The sequence below is a fragment of the Elgaria multicarinata genome, chromosome 4 (assembly GCF_023053635.1).
Source record: "Elgaria multicarinata webbii isolate HBS135686 ecotype San Diego chromosome 4, rElgMul1.1.pri, whole genome shotgun sequence".
NCBI classification, from domain to species: domain Eukaryota; kingdom Metazoa; phylum Chordata; class Lepidosauria; order Squamata; family Anguidae; genus Elgaria; species Elgaria multicarinata.
The window spans coordinates 103,529,995-103,551,481 of NC_086174.1; the positions used below are offsets into that span (position 1 = coordinate 103,529,995).

Consider the following 21,487-nt stretch of genomic DNA (forward strand, 5'->3'; position numbering starts at 1 on the left):
CTTTTAGATAGATGGAAGCACATTTTTATCTGCATCAAAATTATGATATGGATTAGACACAATGTATTTAGCTTTTGAAGAATATTCCAAGTAAACAGTTCTATGATGCACTGATATACAGGAAAAAGAGGTAACCTTATTATCACTGTTTAAGACGTGCATTATAATCTGCACACATTCCTCTAATTACCATTAGTAGGAAATGTGTGTGGTTTGTGTGTGTATACAGACGCACGCACACAGAGCGTATATATGAATAATAACTAAATAAAAGTGGAAATTTATAATAAGTTAGAAATATTCAGATCTGCATGAAGTGACCATTGTATGTTAATTGTGAATCTTTTTCTTCAATTCGGATTTGGAAACCATGCTTTCATTCTGTGGCTTGTTTATTGGGAAGAGGTCTATGTGGGGCTTGACGATACATCAACACACCTTATGGACCAATTCAAACAAGACAATGGGATGGTTTGTACAATCACTGCAGCCCACCACAGCCCACTGCAGCCACAGTGGGTTGCGTCACTTGCCGGCAGCCATTATTAATATACAACTCCCAGTTATTGCCATGGCTAGTCGTGTTGTCTATATCCTGGTGGCATTGGTTGTTTGTGGGTGAAACAACCCTCAAATAACCCATGGCCTGTTATAGGCTTAATTTGAGGATTGTTTCCCCTCAAATAACCTCTACCACCTGAATTTGAACAACATGACAAACCGTGGCCACCAGCAGGCGCCACACCCAAACGTGGTTTGAATTATTGTGCAAACCCGGTCAACGCCTGAGAGAGCCAATGTAGTCTATCACATGGAGCTGGGAAGCTGTCCTTGCCTCAGCTGACCTTGGGGACAGCCCATCTGAATACAGCTTACACATGTAAAATCCTACCTGCATAGGCCTCAGTCATATCACTGACTGCAAGAATAAAATCCTGGAATCGCCCATACAAATGAGACCCACATGCAAAGGCCATCTTCAAACGGGCTGTCCCATTTGTGTGGATAGCCAAGGAGAGCGGAGATGAGGGCGGTGTGTTTTGTGTTGTTCGCAATGCCACATTCAAACTCCTGCTGTCCCGTGATGAATTATTCAGTCCAATTAAGATTTCTGAAATTTCTCCCCATGGTAGGCATTTACTTTTCATTATTTCTCCATTCTCCTTCCTTTCTACAGACTAGTACATAGGGGCAGCTGTGGGGGGGGGGCAGGAGGGGCAAGACCCTTCCCAAAGAAGGAGCTCACCATCCCACTCCCCCCACCACATTGCTGGATTCCCTTCATTACTTGAAGAAAAGGGACTTTTCACTTATACAAGTGCATCCATCTATTATCATCTCTGTCGCTCTTCTACAATTCAGATGCAGCTCTTGCTCCAACAAAGGCTACGCATTTTGCAGCTACTGACATACTCTTCAAGATTCCAGCAGAAAGAGGAAACATCTGACATGCAGGGGAGAGAATTAACTTAAATATAATTTATTTGCAGGGTGACTAATAGTGAGAGAGAAAAGAAATTCTAACGACAATATTTTTTTCAAATTAAAAATAATTTCCCTTTCTATGGTGTAGGTGTAAAGTAACCTTTTCCCCATTTATTTCAGAAACAATATGTTTAGGATCGAAATTTTATTGTGAAATGTACCAATACTTTTCATTCAGCGATCTTAACACATGGGACACATATTGCCCACCTAGAAATATACTTCGCCCCTTCTCTATGCTTTGCCCATTGATTTTTTTTCTGGTGCTGCCTGTGCTAGTACAAGGACACACATTTTTGTCTGTGCTGAAACAGACAAATGGTATGTTGCCACTGACGGTTTTAGTCCTCTGTTATGACACTTTGGATGGACTGGCTGGAAAGCAGTCATTGGAATACTGACCAGGATCATAGAATAAACACTATAATAGGTGACACTAGTGCATTTAATTGGCATGATTTGAAAAGTTCCTGTATTTCGGCTTATGCTCATAGCCACGCAGAAAAATGGGAGGACCAGCACAGGTGATGCTGTCTATACTACCATGACACTCTGGAGTTTCACTAGACCAAACTTTCCCTTATTTTTTCAAGGGAATTCCTCATGTTCCCAGTTTAGCATGATGGTAAACTTTCTTGGGTAAGCTCATATTCGGACATGCTCCTAGTCTCATGGCAACTGCATGGCTGCCCCACTGTATGGGAATCATTAGTGCAGAAGTGTTTCCAATATTTTTTCATTTACAAACATCCCTCCGAAAAGGTTAACTTTTTAGGATTTCTTTCTGTATGATGCTTAGAGATTGGGACTGATAGCTGGTACTCTTCTTTTCTATTTTAGTCACATATATAAAAAGAACCACGACATGACCAAAACTCGGACAGGAAAAAGCGAACAGCTTCTGAGGGTAGATGACCATGATTTCACTATGAGGCCAGCCTTTGGCGGTAAGAAATTTGTTCTTATTCATCTCTTTGGCATTGAACTGTTCAAGGCATCTCCAAACCAGGTGTGTTTTCCTGTTCCAACGGTAAGAACCCTAGTTGACCTGTGGGATTACTTTGTTATAGTCAACCCAATAATGCTGAAAACTGAATATGGGCTACTTCCTGATTTTCCAGAAACACCTGAAAATAGTTCTCCCACCTTTTTTCCAAACTGTCCTTCAGTTGACCTGGTTTTCTAAATGGTACTTTGTTCTTGAGAATTGTAGATTGTGATTCTAGTGTTTCTTTGCAACTATAGAGAACGTCCACAAGAAACCTCCAATTGCTGATTTGACTGAATCCTATAAATTTCAAACTCCAGTTCATCAAAGTATTTATTAGCACACAGCAATTGCCTCAAGCTTCTTGCCCTGTGAGGAACTTTCCACATTATAAAAGCCTAATGCAATGCATTTTTGCTCAGCAACAAATTCCACCGACTTCAGTGAGGGTCACTCCCAAGCAAAATGTGTGCACACAATTGTAGCCTTCCTGACCAATTGTCTGTAGGTATACTGGAAAGTAAACTCCACAGAGTTCAGCAGGGCTTAAGAAAGAGTATTTAGGACTGAGGCTCTTTTCTTTAAAATGCTCATCTATACTTCTTTCAATAGTCTTGTTAAGTTATACTTGCTTGTGTCTATTAGTCCCCTCACACCTTCTATACATGGTGATCAAGGTGAGTGTGTGCCGAATGCAAGATGTCCCTCACTACGTCAGGTTCTTTAAAAGAATGCAGGATTGCCTCAGGAGAATGGTTCTGACGTACTGCCAACTTCAGGTAGTTGTGTGTTGGTGAGAGGCCTTATCTAAGGATTTATCACCCCCATGTCTGGCTATTTCACAGCCCCTGTGGAAAGATGGGTGCTTAACAGTGCAATCCTAACCATTGTCTGCTCAGAAATAGATCCTGTTGATATCAATGGAGCTTATTCCTAGCTAAGTAGACTAGGGATTGTAGCCTAAACCAGCTTGTAGTCCAAACCCTTAAACTGCAATTAAAAAAACCAAACCAACAACAGCCATAACCACAGTATTTTAAGATTTGCAAACTTATTTTCAAGATTTCTCTTTAATGTTTTCCTCCAACAAATATTGACGAAATCCTCTAGGTTTTTCAAAAGGAGCATCTTCAAATCAAGATGCTTTTCAGGGCTGGACAATTTGTGGCCTTCCAGGATGTTTTTTTTTTTTTTTTTTGGCCTACAACTCCCATCAGCCCTAGCCATAATAGCCAATGGTGAGGGATCATGGGAGTTGTAGGCAAAAACATCAGGAGGGCCACAAGTTGCTCACCCCTGTACAGTGAAGGGGCTCAAAGCCACAGAGGAGTTCAGAAGTTTCAGGCATGTTTCTTCTAAGTTTTCTTTCCACAGTTATCTGTACATATGTTCATGTGGAAGAGCACATGCCCTGGCTCTGTCGTTTTGGCTGGAAACACCCAGTGACCTTTTCTAAGTATATCTAATTATCTAACTATATCGATTGCCAAGAAAGCGTGTTAGTGGCAGGTGCAGTACACGTGGGCTGAGCTTAATATAACTCCAGGCATGCTTTCAAAGAAAATCTGGAAACAACTTTGACTGGAGTTAAAAGAATGATCAGGCTACCCAGCAGCTCACCTAGCTTGATTTCGTCATTGCTATTGGGATGTGTCTCTTTCTCTCGATTTGGTCTAGAGCAGGGAGAGGGACATAGCTCAGTGGTAGCCCCTGCTTTGCATGCAGAAGGTCACAGGTTCATTTCCCAGCACTTCCAGGTAAGGCTAGGGGGCTCTCATCACGGTACTGAGTTGGCTGCTCTGCTGCCAAACCCCGTGGTATTACAGGGTGGGGTAGGGGCGGCAAGTTATGTACATGGAGGGAGTTAGTGTGGGTTTTCTGGTGGCCCTTAGGCTCACCAGGCCTGCCCCCTTCCCACGGCTTTCGGCACCAATGAGAGGTTGCCTTCCACCCGGGAATGTCCCCCACCTGGTGCAGCACCTGAGCAAGGACAGACGGGACTTCGCTCAGGCAGGAAAAGTCGGGTTAAGACTCTGATTTTTCTGCTGCGGATCTTTGGCTTTTTGCCCCACAGTGACTCTGAATTGGTGGCTGCATCATATAACTGACGCAGCCCGGATTTGGAGCCACCCTGAGGCTTCCAGAGCATATAGATAGCCCTTAGGAAAGAATCCGGGCTGAATCTCTGGAGAGCCTCTGCCAGTCAGTGTCGACAACGCTAGGCTGGATGGATGAAAGGTCTGACTGAGTATATGCCAGCTTCCTATATTCCAATGGTCTGCCCCCATCCCACTGTGTGGGAGATACAGTTCACCTATGAATATGTATCCAACGTCTTCCCTATTCACCTCATGCAATTGACTTCTGCCCTAGCATGTGACAGAGCTCTTTCCTGTCCTAACATGGGATCACATTTGCTTTGACCCTTTCAGAGTTATCTCAGTGCCAATGACCTTGCTGGAACTAGCAGATGTTCAGGTATTATTTACTACAAATATTAATATTTAAAGGTTATGTAAATGTTTTGGTTGGACTGCCTTCCTCAAACTCTCACTGTAAGCGTAAGCATTTCATCTAGGACATCTCTCATATTCATATATATAAATATATATATATATATTACAGGGAGTCCATGAATAAGCAGCTTTAGCTGATACTTAAAATAGCTATATCTTTTCCATCGAAGAACAGCCTAATGCTTCCTGTGGCATGGTTTATTCCCCCCACCCTACCCCCATTTAGTACCAGCCAGCTCCTACTGGATGGCATTTAATCTGGACATATGGGCTAAAGGCATAAGTGGGTGCCCTTCAGTCACAAGACCTGTGACTAGCTTGTCGTAAAGAAGGCGCACCAATTATTTGCTGTATGTATCTAGTGTGTAAACATTGCTGGCCATTTCTAAAACCTATAGAGCCTCTCTTTTTCTTTTGGGTATGCTCATTCAGTGAACCAAAGACACAGAGGCCATGTCCTGCTGGTGCGCTGTCTATTTGAGGCACCCTGCCATGGGTGGAATCAGAGGTTGTTGTGCACATATGCTACAGTCCACAAGGAAAAAGATGAAAGTTTAGGGAAAGTGTGTCCAGAATTGTACCTTCTCTTCCCAAGAATGCTTCCCCACTTGGATGCTGGCTGGGGCATGCTGGGACGTTTTTGTGTCTCAACATATGCATAGGATTGCACCCTAATACATCACAAGCTCAAAATAGCTGTGGAAATTAAGGGCCAGACAACACATTCCAGAAGAGTCACGTGACTGGTCTCTTAACTTTCCTTCCTTGAAATGCAAACTTGTGCAGATCCAAATTCATTCATAACAATAGTGCTGTGGGAGCAATTTTTTTTCTAAAAAAATATATTAAAATCTCTTCAGACTTTTTAAAAATGTAACTCTTACCCACCCACCCACACTGTTTTACCACTTGCAGGTGAAGGAGTATGGGGAAAGGAGCTTGGAAGGTGATTTTGATAAGGAAAACAGCCCATGGAAATAGGATTAAACAGCACCCTTCCAAATCTGCCTTCACGGCTGCACTTCTGTAAATAAATCAAACAAATTGTGGGGAGACCAGGACCTCTCACAGAATGTGCAGTTTGTAAGAAGCATGCTTTGCATGGGGGAGGCCTCCAGTCTCCATGCCAGATATGATTAGTTTATTCATTTTACTTATTTAAACATCTTATATCTTGCCTATTTCCCTGAGAAGAGGATTCAAGGTGGTGAACAAAGTCAGCAATCTTATTAAAAACCCAAGTAAACAAATGACAATGACAGTATGTTTATTATTATTATTATTATTATTATTATTATTATTATTATTATTAAAAAGAACCTTCAGTGAGGGTAGCGCATCACAACATTTGGTATGGCTTTTATTGAAATGAAATCTATAAAATATGCAAATATTGAAATGGAGGGCGATACCTCGTCCCTTAAAACGATGCTTGTTCTTAGTGTCAAGACAAGTCTGGACTTCGGTCTCTCAGATTTTTAATCCCTTGCCTCTTTAAGAGATCTAAAATTCAATCACGGTTTGCAAATAAAAAATGTAGCACGTGTAGCTCACGAAACTGCAGGATTAGCCAGAGGGCCCTGGAGTCCCTGTAGGCAGGTGCAATGTAAGCTTTTTCTACAGGGCCTTGCCAACAGGACTTAATCCTAACCTACAGAACCTCTCACTGTTCCTAGGCCCTCTCCAATCAGTGCAGCCCTCCATGTGGAACGGCTGAGGTAAGATGGCTGTGCGCGCAAACAAAACCCTAGGAAGAAATCAATCCCTCTGAGTTCATTCTGGACTTCATTCAGAAGTGGAGGGACCAAGTCAGCGCTTCCGAGCAATGGGACAGCCTCCACCCCCTTTCAAAATCTTTTGTATCAAGAGGCTCATCTGGCATCGCCCTAGGGTTTCACTAGCCTACGTATTTCAGTAACAGTACTGGTGAAACATGTCCATTGTTCAAGGGGTGCAGTGGGGTCAACGCACTGAACAAGGAGGGACGGTATTTGTAAATAAATGAAATAGAATGTCCATGTTAAAATGGAACTGAGGCACTCTGGGGCTACGAAAATGTATCTATTAATAAGTGCCTCCAATGACTGCAAAGCCAAGCAGTTCACATAGCACCCTCCAGCCATACCTTAATAGGGTACATCTATGCTATGTCTTGTAGCTGGAACAAACTACAAAGAAACTATTGTGAACAAAGATAAAGGCAAACTAATAGCCTAGGCCTACAAGCATGTATATACTCACATTACATTTTAAGAACACAAAGCCTGCATTGGGCTTATGTACTCCTTCTCCATTTTCTTCTTCTGGCACAACTACAAGGAGATCAGAAGAGTTCACTTCCATTTTCAACAAACCACGCTTTCTTATGTCTGAACTGAGAACTGTGGCTGACATTAACTATGGTTTATTACAGCTTTCCCCAACCTGGTACCCTCCAGATGTTCTGAAGTTCAACTCCCATCAGCCCTACCTGGTATGGCCAAAGGTCTGCAATGGTGGGAGTTGTAGTCCAAAACATTTGGAGGGCACCAGTTTGGGGAAAGCTGGTTTACTTAAATAAGCCAGAATCATTCACCATGGTTTGAAGTTGGTTTGTTTCAATAAACAATAGTTAATACTAACCACAGTTCATTTGAGTTTGGACATAATGACCCTGTTCAGACAGCACGCTAAGCCACAGTGGTTAAGCATTTTAAACATTATGACTTAGCGTGTTGTGTGAACCCTGACTTAGCATGTTGCGTGAACCATTCCTAACCATGGGCTACATAATCACAGTTTAAACATGCTCACTAACCATTTGTTGCAAAAGGGTTAGTGGCCTAACCATGGCTTAGTACGTTGTCTGAACAGGCCCAATGAAAAACTGGGGTTAGTTGAAAAGAGAACATCTTGTCTCAACTGCCGCAGAAGAGGTGAGAATGCATGAGCTTCAGGCTTGTACACATAATACTAAACTATGGTTTAGCATTCAATGTGAACTCGACTACACAGTTACACTAACTCAAAGGTAAAGATGTACAGCAGCTTTACCCAATACGATGCCCTCCAAAAGGGTTGGGCTGCAGCTCCCATTATCCCTATCCAGCATGGCCACTGGGGATGATGGTAGTCATAGTGCTGGCTGGGGATGATGGTAATTGTGGCCCAAGGAAACAGATATTTAAAATATTCAGCAATCTCCCACGTGTGCTCATAACAGGAGAGCCTGGTGCCATTGATTCCTCTGAGTGTGAGGGCCAAACCTTTCTTTATTTCAAGCAATTTTATCCCACTCTTCTGCCAAAAAGGCTCCCAGAACAGCTTACATAACATTATAAATTTATAGAATTATAAATCTATGTACAAATACAAGTCAAGAGCTATTGGTTGCAACCTGCTGGAACTACACCTACTGAAGCCCCAGTGTGGATCTGTGCAACATCCATTTCCATTTGGGTATGTCTAGTTCCTAGAGGAGTGCACTGACCACTGCTAAAATAATACGTGCTTTGGAGAATTTCCAGGCATCAGCTTTCCCCACTGGTCATAGCACTCTCTTATGTGAGAGCAGCATGTCAACCCAGGTGACTTGGATGCCTTGCTCAGGCTGCTGTCGCGATGCCGTTGATGGGATTGGCTTCAGAGCCCAGCTCTTCCTTCAGATGCTTCTTCATCTTTAAGCCAGACTTGGACTGGACAACCCTTCAAATAGAAGTCGCCTTCAAAATAGAGGAACGTCCTCTGGCAGCCCTTCAAATAGAGGACTGTCCTCTATAAAAGAAGCCCCCTAAGTACATGTGCCCACATCGCAAATGTAATTAGTAATACAAAGCCCTACAGAGGGCCTGACTAAATAGTCATGTGTCGGTTTCTATCAAACTAGATGCTTTATAGCAACTTCCTCCGTGTCCCAGCACCTCTGACGCTATCACTGCTTATCTCCGATATTTTATGAGAGGGAAGGGAATCCCTGGCTGATGAGAGATTGGAGATAAGGCTGTGTGGTGTAGTGGTTAGACTGGGACTCCGGAGAGCTGGGTTCTAGTCTCCACTCAGTCATGATGATGAGTTTGAGTTGGTCACTGGCTCTCAGCCTGCCTACCTCACAGGGTGTGAGGATAAAACGGGGAGTGGAGGAGGATGTAAGCCACCTTGGGTACCTTGTAAGAGGAAAAAAGATGGGATATGCATTTAATAATAATAAATACGGCATAAGCAGCAAATGCAGGGTTGGGTCTGTATTTGCTGCGGTGGTGACACTGCTTATACCTCACTTATTTATGGTTTGGCAGGCCACATGCGGCTTGTGGGCTGCTCTTTCTGCATCCCTGCTCTATGCCACTGAGTTGAATGTATTTTGACTTCAGCAGTGACAAAGAGAAGAGCAGCCTTCAAATCGCTCTTACAAATTGTCAACCCCTTTCATTTTGTGAAGTACCCTTTCCTGACCTGGTACATCCATACCCCAGGCAACTCCTTAATCCATTGTTAATGTAGAGATTTTGTGTATGAGTTAAATATTTTTAAAATGCTTTCTATTCTCCACTGCTTTCATTTATGAAGTGTTGACCAAGGACTGTGTTAGCCCTTAAGGCTTGCTTGACAGCTACAGTTGTGCAGTGTTTGCTTAACGTGTGCTCTAGCCCTGGGGTTGTCTCTGTACTGTAATTGTCCCTTTCGACATTTTATTGTGTTTAACTCAGAGGATTAGAAACACAAGTCTAAGAGCTCTATCACACCAGCGTTATACTGTGCAATCACTGTGAATTGCATGCAAAGGACTCAGAAGTTTTCCACCTTATAATCTGCTTTTATTGTGAAGTACTCCCATGCATCCTGCCTTAATTGTGCAAAAAAGCAAAAAGATTCGCCATATTTAGCCCCTACATTTTGAGCGTATCTTCCGAGGTGCCGCTGGGGCACAGGAGCAGGATTTTTTAAAAAAATGCTTACATCTGTGTAAGCTTTAAAGATAAAGACACCAAAATTGGCACAGTAATAGATATTAGCGAGAGCTTTAAGCATACTAAATTTGAATTGAATTGGGTCATCCATTGATTTTTAATGATTTTTTTTACATTTCCCCCCTTAAACTCACTTCCTGGTATGCAAAGGATCGCTGTCGCCTGGTAGCAAAAACAACAACAAACATGAAAGCTTAGTGCTACGGGGATAATCCGAGGGAAGCAGGTAGTGGGATGAAGCTTTAAATCAGCCCCAAGGCTCAACATAACTAAGATGAGACAAATTCCTAAAGAAAATCTCCTTATAAAAAAGCACACGAAAGACTGAATAGATGGAGATGGGAAGAGAAGTTAGCAATGAGAACATCTCTCACTCAGATATCCTTGAAATGGATGGGAGATGGGGAGATGTCCAGCTGGTGTTCATTTTCCATGCCCAGTGCCCTAAAATCCCTGACAGATACTTCCAGGGCTGTTAACTTCTCTTCCCTTTCCCAGCCTTTATTTCTTGTACTTTGGGGTTTCATTCTGTTTACTCCTCTATAGCAAGGGTGGTCGACCTTTTTGGACCCATGAACACTTTTGTCATTGGAGTGGGGGGCTGTGGGCGCATTTGTTATTTTGGCCTGCGGGCATCAAAATCCCCACTTTTCTTGCCCACTCCTTGCCCGGATTCCCAGAGTCTATAGTGTTAGTTGGCGAGGAATGTGACTAACCATCTGGAGCAAACCCCCTCCCCTTCTATAGCTGTATAGTTTAGCTGGAGGCAGAGACAGGATTAAAAATCTAGCAGCTTCCTAATGACCGTAAGGATTAGCGAGATCAAAAATCTCTTGACATCTTTCTGTGACTCATCACCAGATGCTTAATTCAACAGTATGGTCTGCAGCCAAGACAGCCTCTAAAAGCACCAGGCAGAGTTTGAGGGTGATGCTTGAAAAATATACTAGCTGTTTGAGATATATATTCTATAAAAAGCAGTATGATGATAATAAAATACTATTCCGTATAATACTAGTATTATAATCTTTAAACATCTTTCTGATGTACTTCAACATTTGCATCTGTTTTGTTAGGATGTAACATGGACGACAGGTCAAGTGGCAACTAGATGTACCAACGCAGAAATAATATCAACATTCTTTCCTGCAGTTAACTAAAACCAAGGGCTTTATAAAGGACCCTTTAATATTTTAATTTTATTCTCCCTCAGGCCCTGCTATTCCTGTTGGGGTAGATGTGCAGGTTGAAAGCCTGGACAGCATTTCTGAGGTCGACATGGTATGTAACTTTCATTTAAGCTTTACTACTGACTCATATTTTGGATCCAGATTAAGGCAAGGGGTTCTACAGGTAACCTTTACTTATTTCGCACCACTAATATATTGTTATGAGACTAGCGTGGGTAGAATTATCAGTATAGTTTTGCCTTAAAATAAAGGGCCATTTCTACATGAGATTTTTATCGTACACCTTTACCGGGTCTTCTGATTATGGATTCTTTGCAAGATTAAGCTCAGCTCCTTTACATGTGATTTTCCCCTGGGTGGTTTCTTTTTCTGCGTTTCTGTATTTTTCATGATACAGCCACTAGATGGTGCTGTGGTATAGTGGAATTATGCAATTACACGCTATAGATATAATGCCATTCAGAAAAATACTTGTACTTTCCTGGATCTTTAAAACAAAACAAAACATGATAATGGTTGTAAAGCATGGGAGAGGCTCTGGAGGATGATGAGGTCAAGTAAAGGACCCTCAACCAACTGTGAGAAAGCACCTAGTAATCACAAGCACACCATAAAAGCCTTATATGGAAAGGCTTTAGGAGGCTATTATAGCACCATTGCACTGCCTCATCATTCACAGAATTTTATGGGGTGGGGCAATAAAGATGTCCCCCACTTGTAACTATCCCGTGTTTTCCCACTGCATCTTCCAGCATTTTCCTTGCTTGATTTTAACTGAAAACCAGTTAAGGAAATAAGGATGGCATTGCTGCCCAATTGCTTCTGATTTGTGGCACTAGGAGCCCACTTTCTGGAAGTGCGCAACTTTAATAAAGTCTCATTTGACAAAGATTGTCAATATTTCTGAAAGCTCCAGGATGGGCAAGGGATGTCTCTATGGGAGCTAATTGTTAGACAATGTCTTCTTGATAGAGATTGTAATGAATCTTGAAAGCTGCTAGAGCTTCAGGAAGGGGACATATCTTTCCCTCCCCATCACAGCTAAAGGAGTGTGTGAGAGAGAAGAGATAGCAGTCTGAGAAAACGGGGCAGAAGTAAAGAGAAAGTTGTGAAGTCAAAATTGAAAGCATCTTGGGATGCAGGGGTGTCTTTCCCTGGAGATCTAGTGCAAGGTGGATCTGCTACTTGCTGCCACTTACGTTCTAATTGTATATTTGTGAATAAATCAAAGGGCATGTCTACACTGGGGAGGGAAGGGGGAAGAATCTCACGATATGCTGATCACGAGATCCTCCCCTTTGTCCACACCCAGCACGCGACGTCCAGGGAGGAAGGAGGACGTCACCCCGCCATTTTTTAAAAATTGAAGATGAGAGCTACAACGGAAAGGTCAGGGTTTTTTTTTAAAAAAAGATCCCACTCCTCCCCTCCCACCCCGATGAACATGGAGCACCTGAAGAGCTCTGTGCCCTGTGCCCGGCTCCTTGCGTTTACTCACGAGGAGCCTGAACGAAACTGGGATGGCTGTCCACACCTCCTGCGGTCTCGGGACAATCCTGAGACTGCGGGAAAAATCGGGCTAAAAGCCGTCCCGGTTATCCCAGGGAAATGGAGGGATCTTCCCTCCCTGCCCCCAGGATCCCCTGTGCGTCATGTAGACACACACGGATGATCCCGGAGCAATCCCCGGGATAAGGCATGGTCTAGACATGCCCAAAGAAGCCTCCAGAAGGCTTCCTTTTGCTCCAAGAACTGCTCATGACCTGTGGAAGTGGGGAGGGGATAGCAATCTGATGGCACCACTATTTGAGTAGCATCTCAGATGAGGTGGCATGGGTGGCATGGGTGGCGAGGGCCTTCCCAGGGGGAGACTCGCCTAGTGGCCGTACTACTGTCTTTGAGGTACCATGCAAAGACCTTCTACAGTTTCTCACGTTTTGTTCTGATGCAATTAATTTTTATTTCTTCCCTTTACTATTGTCACTGGACTTTTTAATTATGGTAATTCTACTGTTTTATGACCTAGTGCAACCTTTCCCAACCTGGTGCCTCCAAAAGTTTTGGTGTATAATTTCAATAATCCCCGAACATTGGGCATGCATGCTGGGACTGATGGGAGCTGTAGTCCAAAAGATCTGTAGGGCATTAGGTTGGAAAAGACTGACCTATTGTACGCCACCTTGGAGTTTTAAAATTGAAGGTTGGTATAAAAATGTTTTAAATATATACACAAAATCACTGAATCTCTTCCTTAATTGTTTGTTTGTTACATACAATCAATGAATTTTCTCCAGTTAGAGCAGGGGCTGACAAAATGTGGCCCTCCAGTCATTTTGGCCTACAATTGCCATCAGCCCTAGCCAGAATAGTCTATGATGAGGCATGGTGGGAGCTGTAGGCCAAAACATCTGGAGGACCACAAGATGCCCACTCCTGAGTTAGGGTCTAAGGCTACAATCATATGCTCACTTACTACGTATAAGCCATATTGCATTTAATGGGACTTACTTCTGAGTAGACACACGTGGGATTGTACTGTCAACTACTGACACTCACTAATTTGTGGGGGGTGGGGAACAGTCCAACACCATAGAAGCTATTAGTAAAAAGTAATAGGACTTGCACTTTGTAAGATAAGGAAGTATTTGAATAGTGGGTAGGGGAACTAATGTCATCTCTGGTGCATCAGGTCACTGGAACATAGTTAATTTTGGTTTTGGCTTTCTTATGGTTGCTTGTTGGTGTAAAATATATTCATTAACTTCCCACAAACTTATTATAGATAGCAATAGAGAGAGTGGCTCAAAGGATGTTTTGAGGTCACATGATGCTGTTATATTATTTAAGCCAGTGCTGAGCGGAAAATAGATCTTTAGAATATTTTGGACATCAACTCCCAGAATTCCTGACTATTTGCCAGTCTGACAGGGGCTTTGTACTCCAGTCTCCAGGAGTTCAAAACACATGGAGATCCACCTTCTGTCCACCTGTGGTTTAAGCTAACAAGGCTTAGTCCTGGTCAGAATCTGAATGTTTTAATATTAACATGTGTCTCTGGGATTTCAGAAATGTCTTTCTTGCCTGCCCCACTTCTCAGCTCTTTGGTTGCTACTGCTTTCTCCAGCAGGGAATCTAAATGTCCCACTAGTGGGACTCTGCCTATATGCGTTGAAAGCCCCAGGGTGGCTGCACTGTGGCACTGCACTGATTATATGATGCAGCAGCCACCTCGAAGCCATTGCAGATGTTTCCCTCGAGACTTCGAAGAAAAAAAGCTGGGGATTTGTCACGACTCTTTTCTTTGGAGTGAGGCAATTATGGCATATCTGCCGTCTATCCTTTCACTGGAATCATGGCGGAGGCATGGCTGGGTGGATGGCGATCCCTGATTGGTCGCCATCTGCCCGGGCCAAGGATAGGAGGCAGGCCCAGTGTCAGAAGATCCTCACTTCTGCTCTGATGTCAGGATTAGCCGCCACTGTCCCGCAGCAGAGAAAGCGCAGGGTTAGACCTCATCGCAGCTGCAACCCAATGCCTTATAGACAGCCCCCAGGCAGGTACCTGCAGTGAAAATAGTGCAACCTCCACCCGTCTCAGGAACATTGTTTTCCCAGCTTTGTTTCCCCAGCTGAGGGACAAGGCAGCAGCAGAAGCAATATTTTTTTCCTCTGTCGCAGTGTTGCAAGGGTAGATTTAAATCACTGAAATAGCACAGAGGGTAAGAGTTAAATCACCACAGCCTCAATCTGCTCCCCTCCCTTGCTCTGTGGCTACTTTTACCTTAACCCACTCACCCACACGAGATCCAGTTACAGATCTCCCAATGTCACATCTAGTGTTTTGCCCTCAGCAGCATCACTTGGGGTTTCAGCTCATCTACCTTACCTCTTATTCTACTCATTTTTTCACAGATATGGCGCATTTAATTACAAGACATTTCTCTCCCTCCCTCCCTCCCTCCCTCTCTCTCTCTCCTAATGCAGGATTTTACGATGACCCTGTATTTGAGACATTACTGGAAGGATGAGCGCCTTTCCTTTCCCAGTCATACTAACAAGAGTATGACTTTTGATGGGAGGCTGGTGAAGAAGATCTGGGTGCCAGATGTCTTCTTTGTCCACTCCAAAAGATCCTTCATTCATGACACGACCACTGACAACATCATGTTGCGGGTGTTCCCAGATGGCCATGTGCTCTACAGTATGAGGTGAATGCAGTGTATTCTTTGCCCAGCACTGTTCGAGTTGCTAGTTCTACATGATCAGGGTTGAGTGTTTGTTTGTTTGTGCTGTTGCTACTCATCCTATGTGCATGCTTCAAGGACTTACCTCAAAGTTGCTTCTGATATCATGTTTTCTGAGCACTCTACATGAGGCTGTTAATTGGCTGTATCTACTTTCAGTTTCATCCTTTCCTGCTTTTCTGTTACATAACCTCTAGGTGGCACTGTGATATAGCAGAATAGCACAAATTCACAAAAGTAAATCACACTTTCTTTCGTTTTAACAATTAAATGCTACATGGTCACTGCTCTAAAAACAACAACCTGAAAGTGCTGGTTAGACACATATACAAAACTGAAGGGTTACAGTGTCATCTAAAGAAACCATAAACAACCGTGAGTAGGGAATAGTGAGCACACTTTAAATGCCTCGTGTAGAAAAGCTTAAAGTGCAATATTTTTTTCCTAGTGGAAAACTGGTGCTTCCCCCATGTAGTACATCTAGTTCTACATTTTGGTGTTAGAAGTGTCTTGTACATGTACTGAATATCCCATATAACATCATTAATAATGAGTAACTTGTCTGTCTCCATGTTCCTACACCATATTTTCTCTTTTCTTTTTAATTCAGGATATCTGGAATATAAGAGTATTTCACATTACAGAGCTTTTCTAAATGAGGCTGTTAATCACTGTATCTATTTTCAGTTTTATTGTAGAATTCAGATCCAAGCTCTACATAAAGAGTGTTTCCTGTCCTGCTTTTCCTCTGCATAATCTCTAGGTGGCACTGTGTTATAGCAGAATAGCTCAAGTATATATATAGGAAACTACCTTTTCTTTTGCTTTTAGAAATAATACCTCATTTCCCCCACTCTAAAAAAAAACCTGGGAAAGAGTTAAAAACAGAAGTGAAACTGCAGAATTGCATTATGAATGAACAATAAAAGTTTCTTGTAGAAAACCTTACAGTAACACATCTGGGTTAAAATGTTTTTTTTTAAATGAAAAACTTCAAATCTCATTCGTGTTGTAGAAGATAATTTCAGCTAAGAGGGAAGATAGATGTAACATAAAGAGAATAATTAGACCAATGTGGAAGCACCCTAACTATGTTTGATTCAAATGTATCTGGCTGAGCTCTGAAAATACACAGTTGCTTAAATTTGAAGCAGAAGCTGGCTGAACACAGTACCAATACACCTCTTCATACCCCCCACCCCAATTCCAGGAGAAGTTTAGCATTTTTTTAAAGTTCTCTTTTGTATTAATAAAATGAATGGACAAACACATGAATATTCCTGCAGCACTTAAAAATAATACAGTCTGCCTTCCTGAAAGATTGATGTGTTGTGGGGAGGATAAGAGTGATGGCTGAGCCAGCATTCAGTTTGCTGAGATGCTCATCTGTCATTGAACTTATGAAGCTGGAAGGAAGCCAGGCTTACTTGTGGCTGGCTGGGGCATGCTGGGAGTTGTAGTTCTTTTTTTCCTGTCTAAACACGCATAAGATTGTGTCCTCAGTAGCTGAGGGATATGCTATGAGATGTGGCCTCCATAGTATGTACCTTTCATCTCAGCCCCACTAATTAATTGGGTGGGGAGAGGGCACATCTTAACTTGCAATTAAAATATTAGTTTACCAATCTACCAATTCAATCAATTCAAATTGCAACCCACCCAAATATGATGTGTCTCCCTATATTTTCCCTGTTTCTGTGAATCAATCACATCCCCCCACCCCAATGTGAAACTGATTTTTCTTTTTGGAATGTCTAGGATCACGGTGACAGCAATGTGCAACATGGACTTCAGCCGTTTTCCGCTAGATTCACAGACTTGTACTCTGGAGCTTGAAAGCTGTATGTGGCATTCGTATTTCTGTCTGTAGTACTTTCCAAGATGTCTACACAGTTACTAATGAATTCGCTGAAATTGATAGGAAATATATGTGCGAAAGAGGCTGTATGATCCATGGCATCAGCCTTCCCTACCTGGCACTCTCCAAATGTGTTGGACTACAACTCTCATAGCTGACTGGGGGATTATGAGAGTTGTAGTCCATCATATCTGGAAGGCCCCGAGTTTGGGAAGGCGGTCATATACAATAAATCAATCACTGTAATCATTTAGAACTTCATCTAGCACAGAGTACAAAGTATCAGATAATTGGATACAGAAGCTTGGGTGAAATGTAGATCTCCAGATGTGTTGGACTTCAGCTCCAAGGTGCCTCTGCCAGTATGGCCAATAGTTAGGAAGTCCCAAACATCTGGAATCTACTTTCTGTCCACCCTGTTCTATGCCATTGTAACTGTAGGAATACAAGACCCCACAGTACTTGTAACTGAGGTCCAAACTACACATTGGGGGAAGAAACAAAGGCACTGCTGTCTCATTTTTCCTCCTTTGTCTCATCCATAAATATGCAATTGAAAGATGCATGATATGAGGTCATTACATTTTCGTATCCCTTATTCCATTTCATTTTCATCCACCTGCAAGCAGCAGAGAAACACAAATATAATGACACCAGATCACATTTTCTTCAGCTACACATTACCCAGGAGATGAGGATTGGTTGATGCTGCAAGACTCCACCCACATATGCGCGAACTAATGCAGTTTCTCATGCAGTCTGCCATCTGAAAGCGGTCCCCCCATGTATAAGCCACTTTAATTGGTTGCATGTGCTGCGGAGGAGCAAATATGAATGGATAAAACACAGTGTTAAACTGAGTTACATTGGAAAGTGTCTCCGTGTAGATGGGGCCCAGATGTGCCTGCAAGTCTATTCCATTTTTTATTATTATTTTTGGCCTCTAGGAGCATTTCATGCTACCAGAGCATCATCATGCATCCAGAGGTTAGATTGATCATAACCAAAGACATAGATTTCTCCATGACTACCATCTACAGAATACAAGGCTGCACTACTCCACAGCCTTATAGTGGGAGACCTATGGACAAAGGGATGTATGAAAGAACAAGGCCTTAGCTAGACCTAAGGTTTATCCCGGGATCGTCCCTGCCTGCTTCTGGGATATCCTGTGTGTCATTTACATGAATAGGGATGACCCCGGGACAATCCTGGGATAAACCTTAGGTCTAGCTAAGGCCCAAGTGCACTGTTGGTTCTGTTTCCCTTCTGTCCTCTGATTAGGGCTTCTCAGCACTGAGGACGAGGAGGAGGAGAAATGTAAAACAGGATTAGGGCCTAGGAGGAGGGGGTATGTGGGAGGAACATTTTTGCTGCACATTGTTGACTCTGGGAGAATCTCATGTTTGCTTTGTGATCCATAAATCCTCTGAGAAGACCAGCCCATGTGTGGTCCGAGTGTTATATATAGGATCTTGCCAGTGACAAAATCTACTCCATCTGTTCACTGACTCTCTTCCCAAATGCATTTGGGTAGACTTTTTGAGAGCAGAACTCATCAATAGAGACATAGCTTGCATCTTTGCAACAAGATTAAAGCCTACTGCATTTTTCCAAATAAAAAAAAGATTGTACTGAATGGGCCAAACCAATGCGTCTTACAGTTTGCTGAGCAAATGTTTTATATGAACCTGAACCTCAGTGGATCACATCTACAATAAGTGTGTATCTCATGTTGCTGAAGGACAAGATCTATTTGATATTACTGTGTGGCCATGCCATGTTCCAATAATTTTGGATATATGTACACTGCAAATTATATTGTGGTTGTTGTGGCTTTCTCCAGCGAATCCTGGGAATGGCCATTTTGTGATAGTGCTGGTAATTCTAAGACACCCCTGCAACTTCTTGTATTTCTATTGTAGACAGTGTCCCTCAGTGAGAGGAAAGGGGCAATATTCTTGCAATCCTGTGCATGGTTGCTTAGGAGTAAGACCCATTGAATAGAATGGGTTTACTTCTGAATAAATGGGCACAGGGTTGCACTGATTGACTGGTTCAGACAATCATGGGGGTAAAAGAATCATTGTGGCTTCTCCCTCTGCCCTGTGTGATTTCCCTGTGTGATTTGACCAATGGTGATTTGCATGATTACCCACAATGCAGCATGGGTTGTCATGTTGTCCGAACCTGGCATGCAGTACAGTGGGAGTGGCTTCTTACCCACCCTACAAGCCATGACTTGCATAGGGGTTGTGGCGTGGGTGAGAAGTGACTCCCGCCATGCTGTGTGCTGGGATCAGACAATATGGCAACCTGAGTTGCAACACAGGTAATTTTGCAAAACGTGGTCATGCACAATGATTTATTTGCACCCGTGATCATCTGAATGCCCAGTTAGTCTGTAGTCATATGCACACTTACTTGGGAGTTTGTCCCAGTGAACTCACTGGTACTTACTTCAGAGTAAACATGCATAAGACTGCTATATAAACAGTCTACATTTGCCAATAGAGAGAAACCCCCATGAAAGATTTTGTGTCAAGATAGTTTTTCCTTCCCTACCTGATATTGATCTGGTCCACATGATCAAAACAAGCCACAGTGGAACTGAGTCAGTAAATAACAGTGGCTTGTTCCGAACTGCGTTGCGTGCTGAGTGCAATTTGCATAATCACTCCCTGGCCACAGCTTATTGTGTCACTTCAGCCTGGTGGCATGGCTTGTTGGAGGATTAAAAACCCCTCAGATAACCTCAAGGGCTGTTGTATGGTTATTTGAGGGTTGTTTAATCCTCCAACAAGCCAGGCTGCATGGGTTTGGACAAAACAATAAGCAGCGGCTGGCAATGATTATGTAAATCTTTCCTGGTACGCACTGTTGTTTTTTGATCTTGCAAATTGGCCCACTGTCTTGTCTTGTCTTGTCTTGTCTTTTCTTTTCTTTTCAGAACTCGTATTTAGTTATGTGACGTTAGTATCTGTTCTAGACTGTATCCATGTCTAATAAAGAAGAGACTTTTCCCACCCTCTCACATTAGGCCATTGATTCTTCTGCTTATTTCATTATTTTGCTGTTGCTCTATGAAGTAACATATTTTCCTACTTCCATCTCTACTCCCCACTCCCTGCAGATGCTTACACTGATGAAGATCTGATGCTGTACTGGAAAAATGGGAACGAATCTCTGAAAACAGACGAGAAGATTTCCTTGTCTCAATTCTTGATACAAAAATTTCATACAACCTCCAGACTTGCTTTCTATAGTAGCACTGGTATCAGGTTTTCTTTCTAATTTTGTTTTGAATCCTGGTAACTTTTATAACAAACTTGCTGAGTGAAATTCCAATATACTTTCAATAAACCTTTTTGTATCCTTCATTATTTATTTAATTACATTTTTAACCCCACCTTTCCTTATCCCCAACTGCTCAGGAGTGTCCATAGGTTTTCCCCTACCCCATTTTATTCTCATAACAATCCTGTGAGGGTAGGTTAGGCTACCAGTGACATGGCTGAAAGGAAATTTGAACCTGAGTATTCACAATCCTAGTTCATTACCTTAACCACTCTATCACATAGGCTGTCTGTTCTCTCTTCATATGGGTTTCTTTGTGGATATAAAGAAATTATCACACAGAACATTCAGGGTTCTCCATGACCCCATCTATTTTGGCTCTAATTAGCGACTTTGACACTCCCTCATGCTATTTGTGTACATGTATGAATGCTGCATGTCCATTTTAAAATTAGGTTTCAATACAGAAATGGGAACACGTAGGTCAGTGGCACTGATTTAAAAAATGTAATGTGATCTCCTATTTTTTTCTTTGAAAAAAATAATCCTCAATCACACTGGATGTGTGTGTATATGTTAGAAAACCAATATCACAACTTGCTATTAATAAATGAAAGTATTATTATATATGGGGGATTTCCTAGTGACAATAGATCACTATGTGTGCCTTGAAAAATCACTATCAACTTTACTTCACATTTGTAAACTGAGACAAATGTGAGCTTGCGACAAGAGCTTGTGACAAGGGCAAATGCATTATTGACATTTCATCACACCCTATAGAATAATGATACTTAATATCAGTATTTCCCTCCTTTCCCTCCTTTGTGCATTTCTTTCTTCCGATACCACTCTCTTCTTTCCCGAACTCTTTCCACCCAGTTTACCATGGTATTATGTACATCTCACTGAATTATTGTTCATACCTCCATAGAGAGGCTTCCCTCACATTTTAAGAGCTGCC

At 42.4% G+C, this 21,487-nt stretch overlaps 1 protein-coding gene across 2 annotated transcripts in view; it reads left to right on the plus strand.

Moving 5' to 3' along the window:
* Nucleotides 1–21,487, plus strand: part of LOC134398459 (gamma-aminobutyric acid receptor subunit rho-2) — a 36,004-nt gene that overhangs the window by 10,292 nt on the left and 4,225 nt on the right. For both annotated transcript variants that reach the window (XM_063125770.1, XM_063125771.1), the window contains exons 2-6: nucleotides 2,326–2,432; nucleotides 11,149–11,216; nucleotides 15,109–15,332; nucleotides 17,127–17,209; nucleotides 20,360–20,500. In XM_063125770.1, the coding sequence (XP_062981840.1) occupies nucleotides 2,326–2,432; nucleotides 11,149–11,216; nucleotides 15,109–15,332; nucleotides 17,127–17,209; nucleotides 20,360–20,500 (623 nt within the window). The remainder of the gene's footprint in view (nucleotides 1–2,325; nucleotides 2,433–11,148; nucleotides 11,217–15,108; nucleotides 15,333–17,126; nucleotides 17,210–20,359; nucleotides 20,501–21,487) is intronic.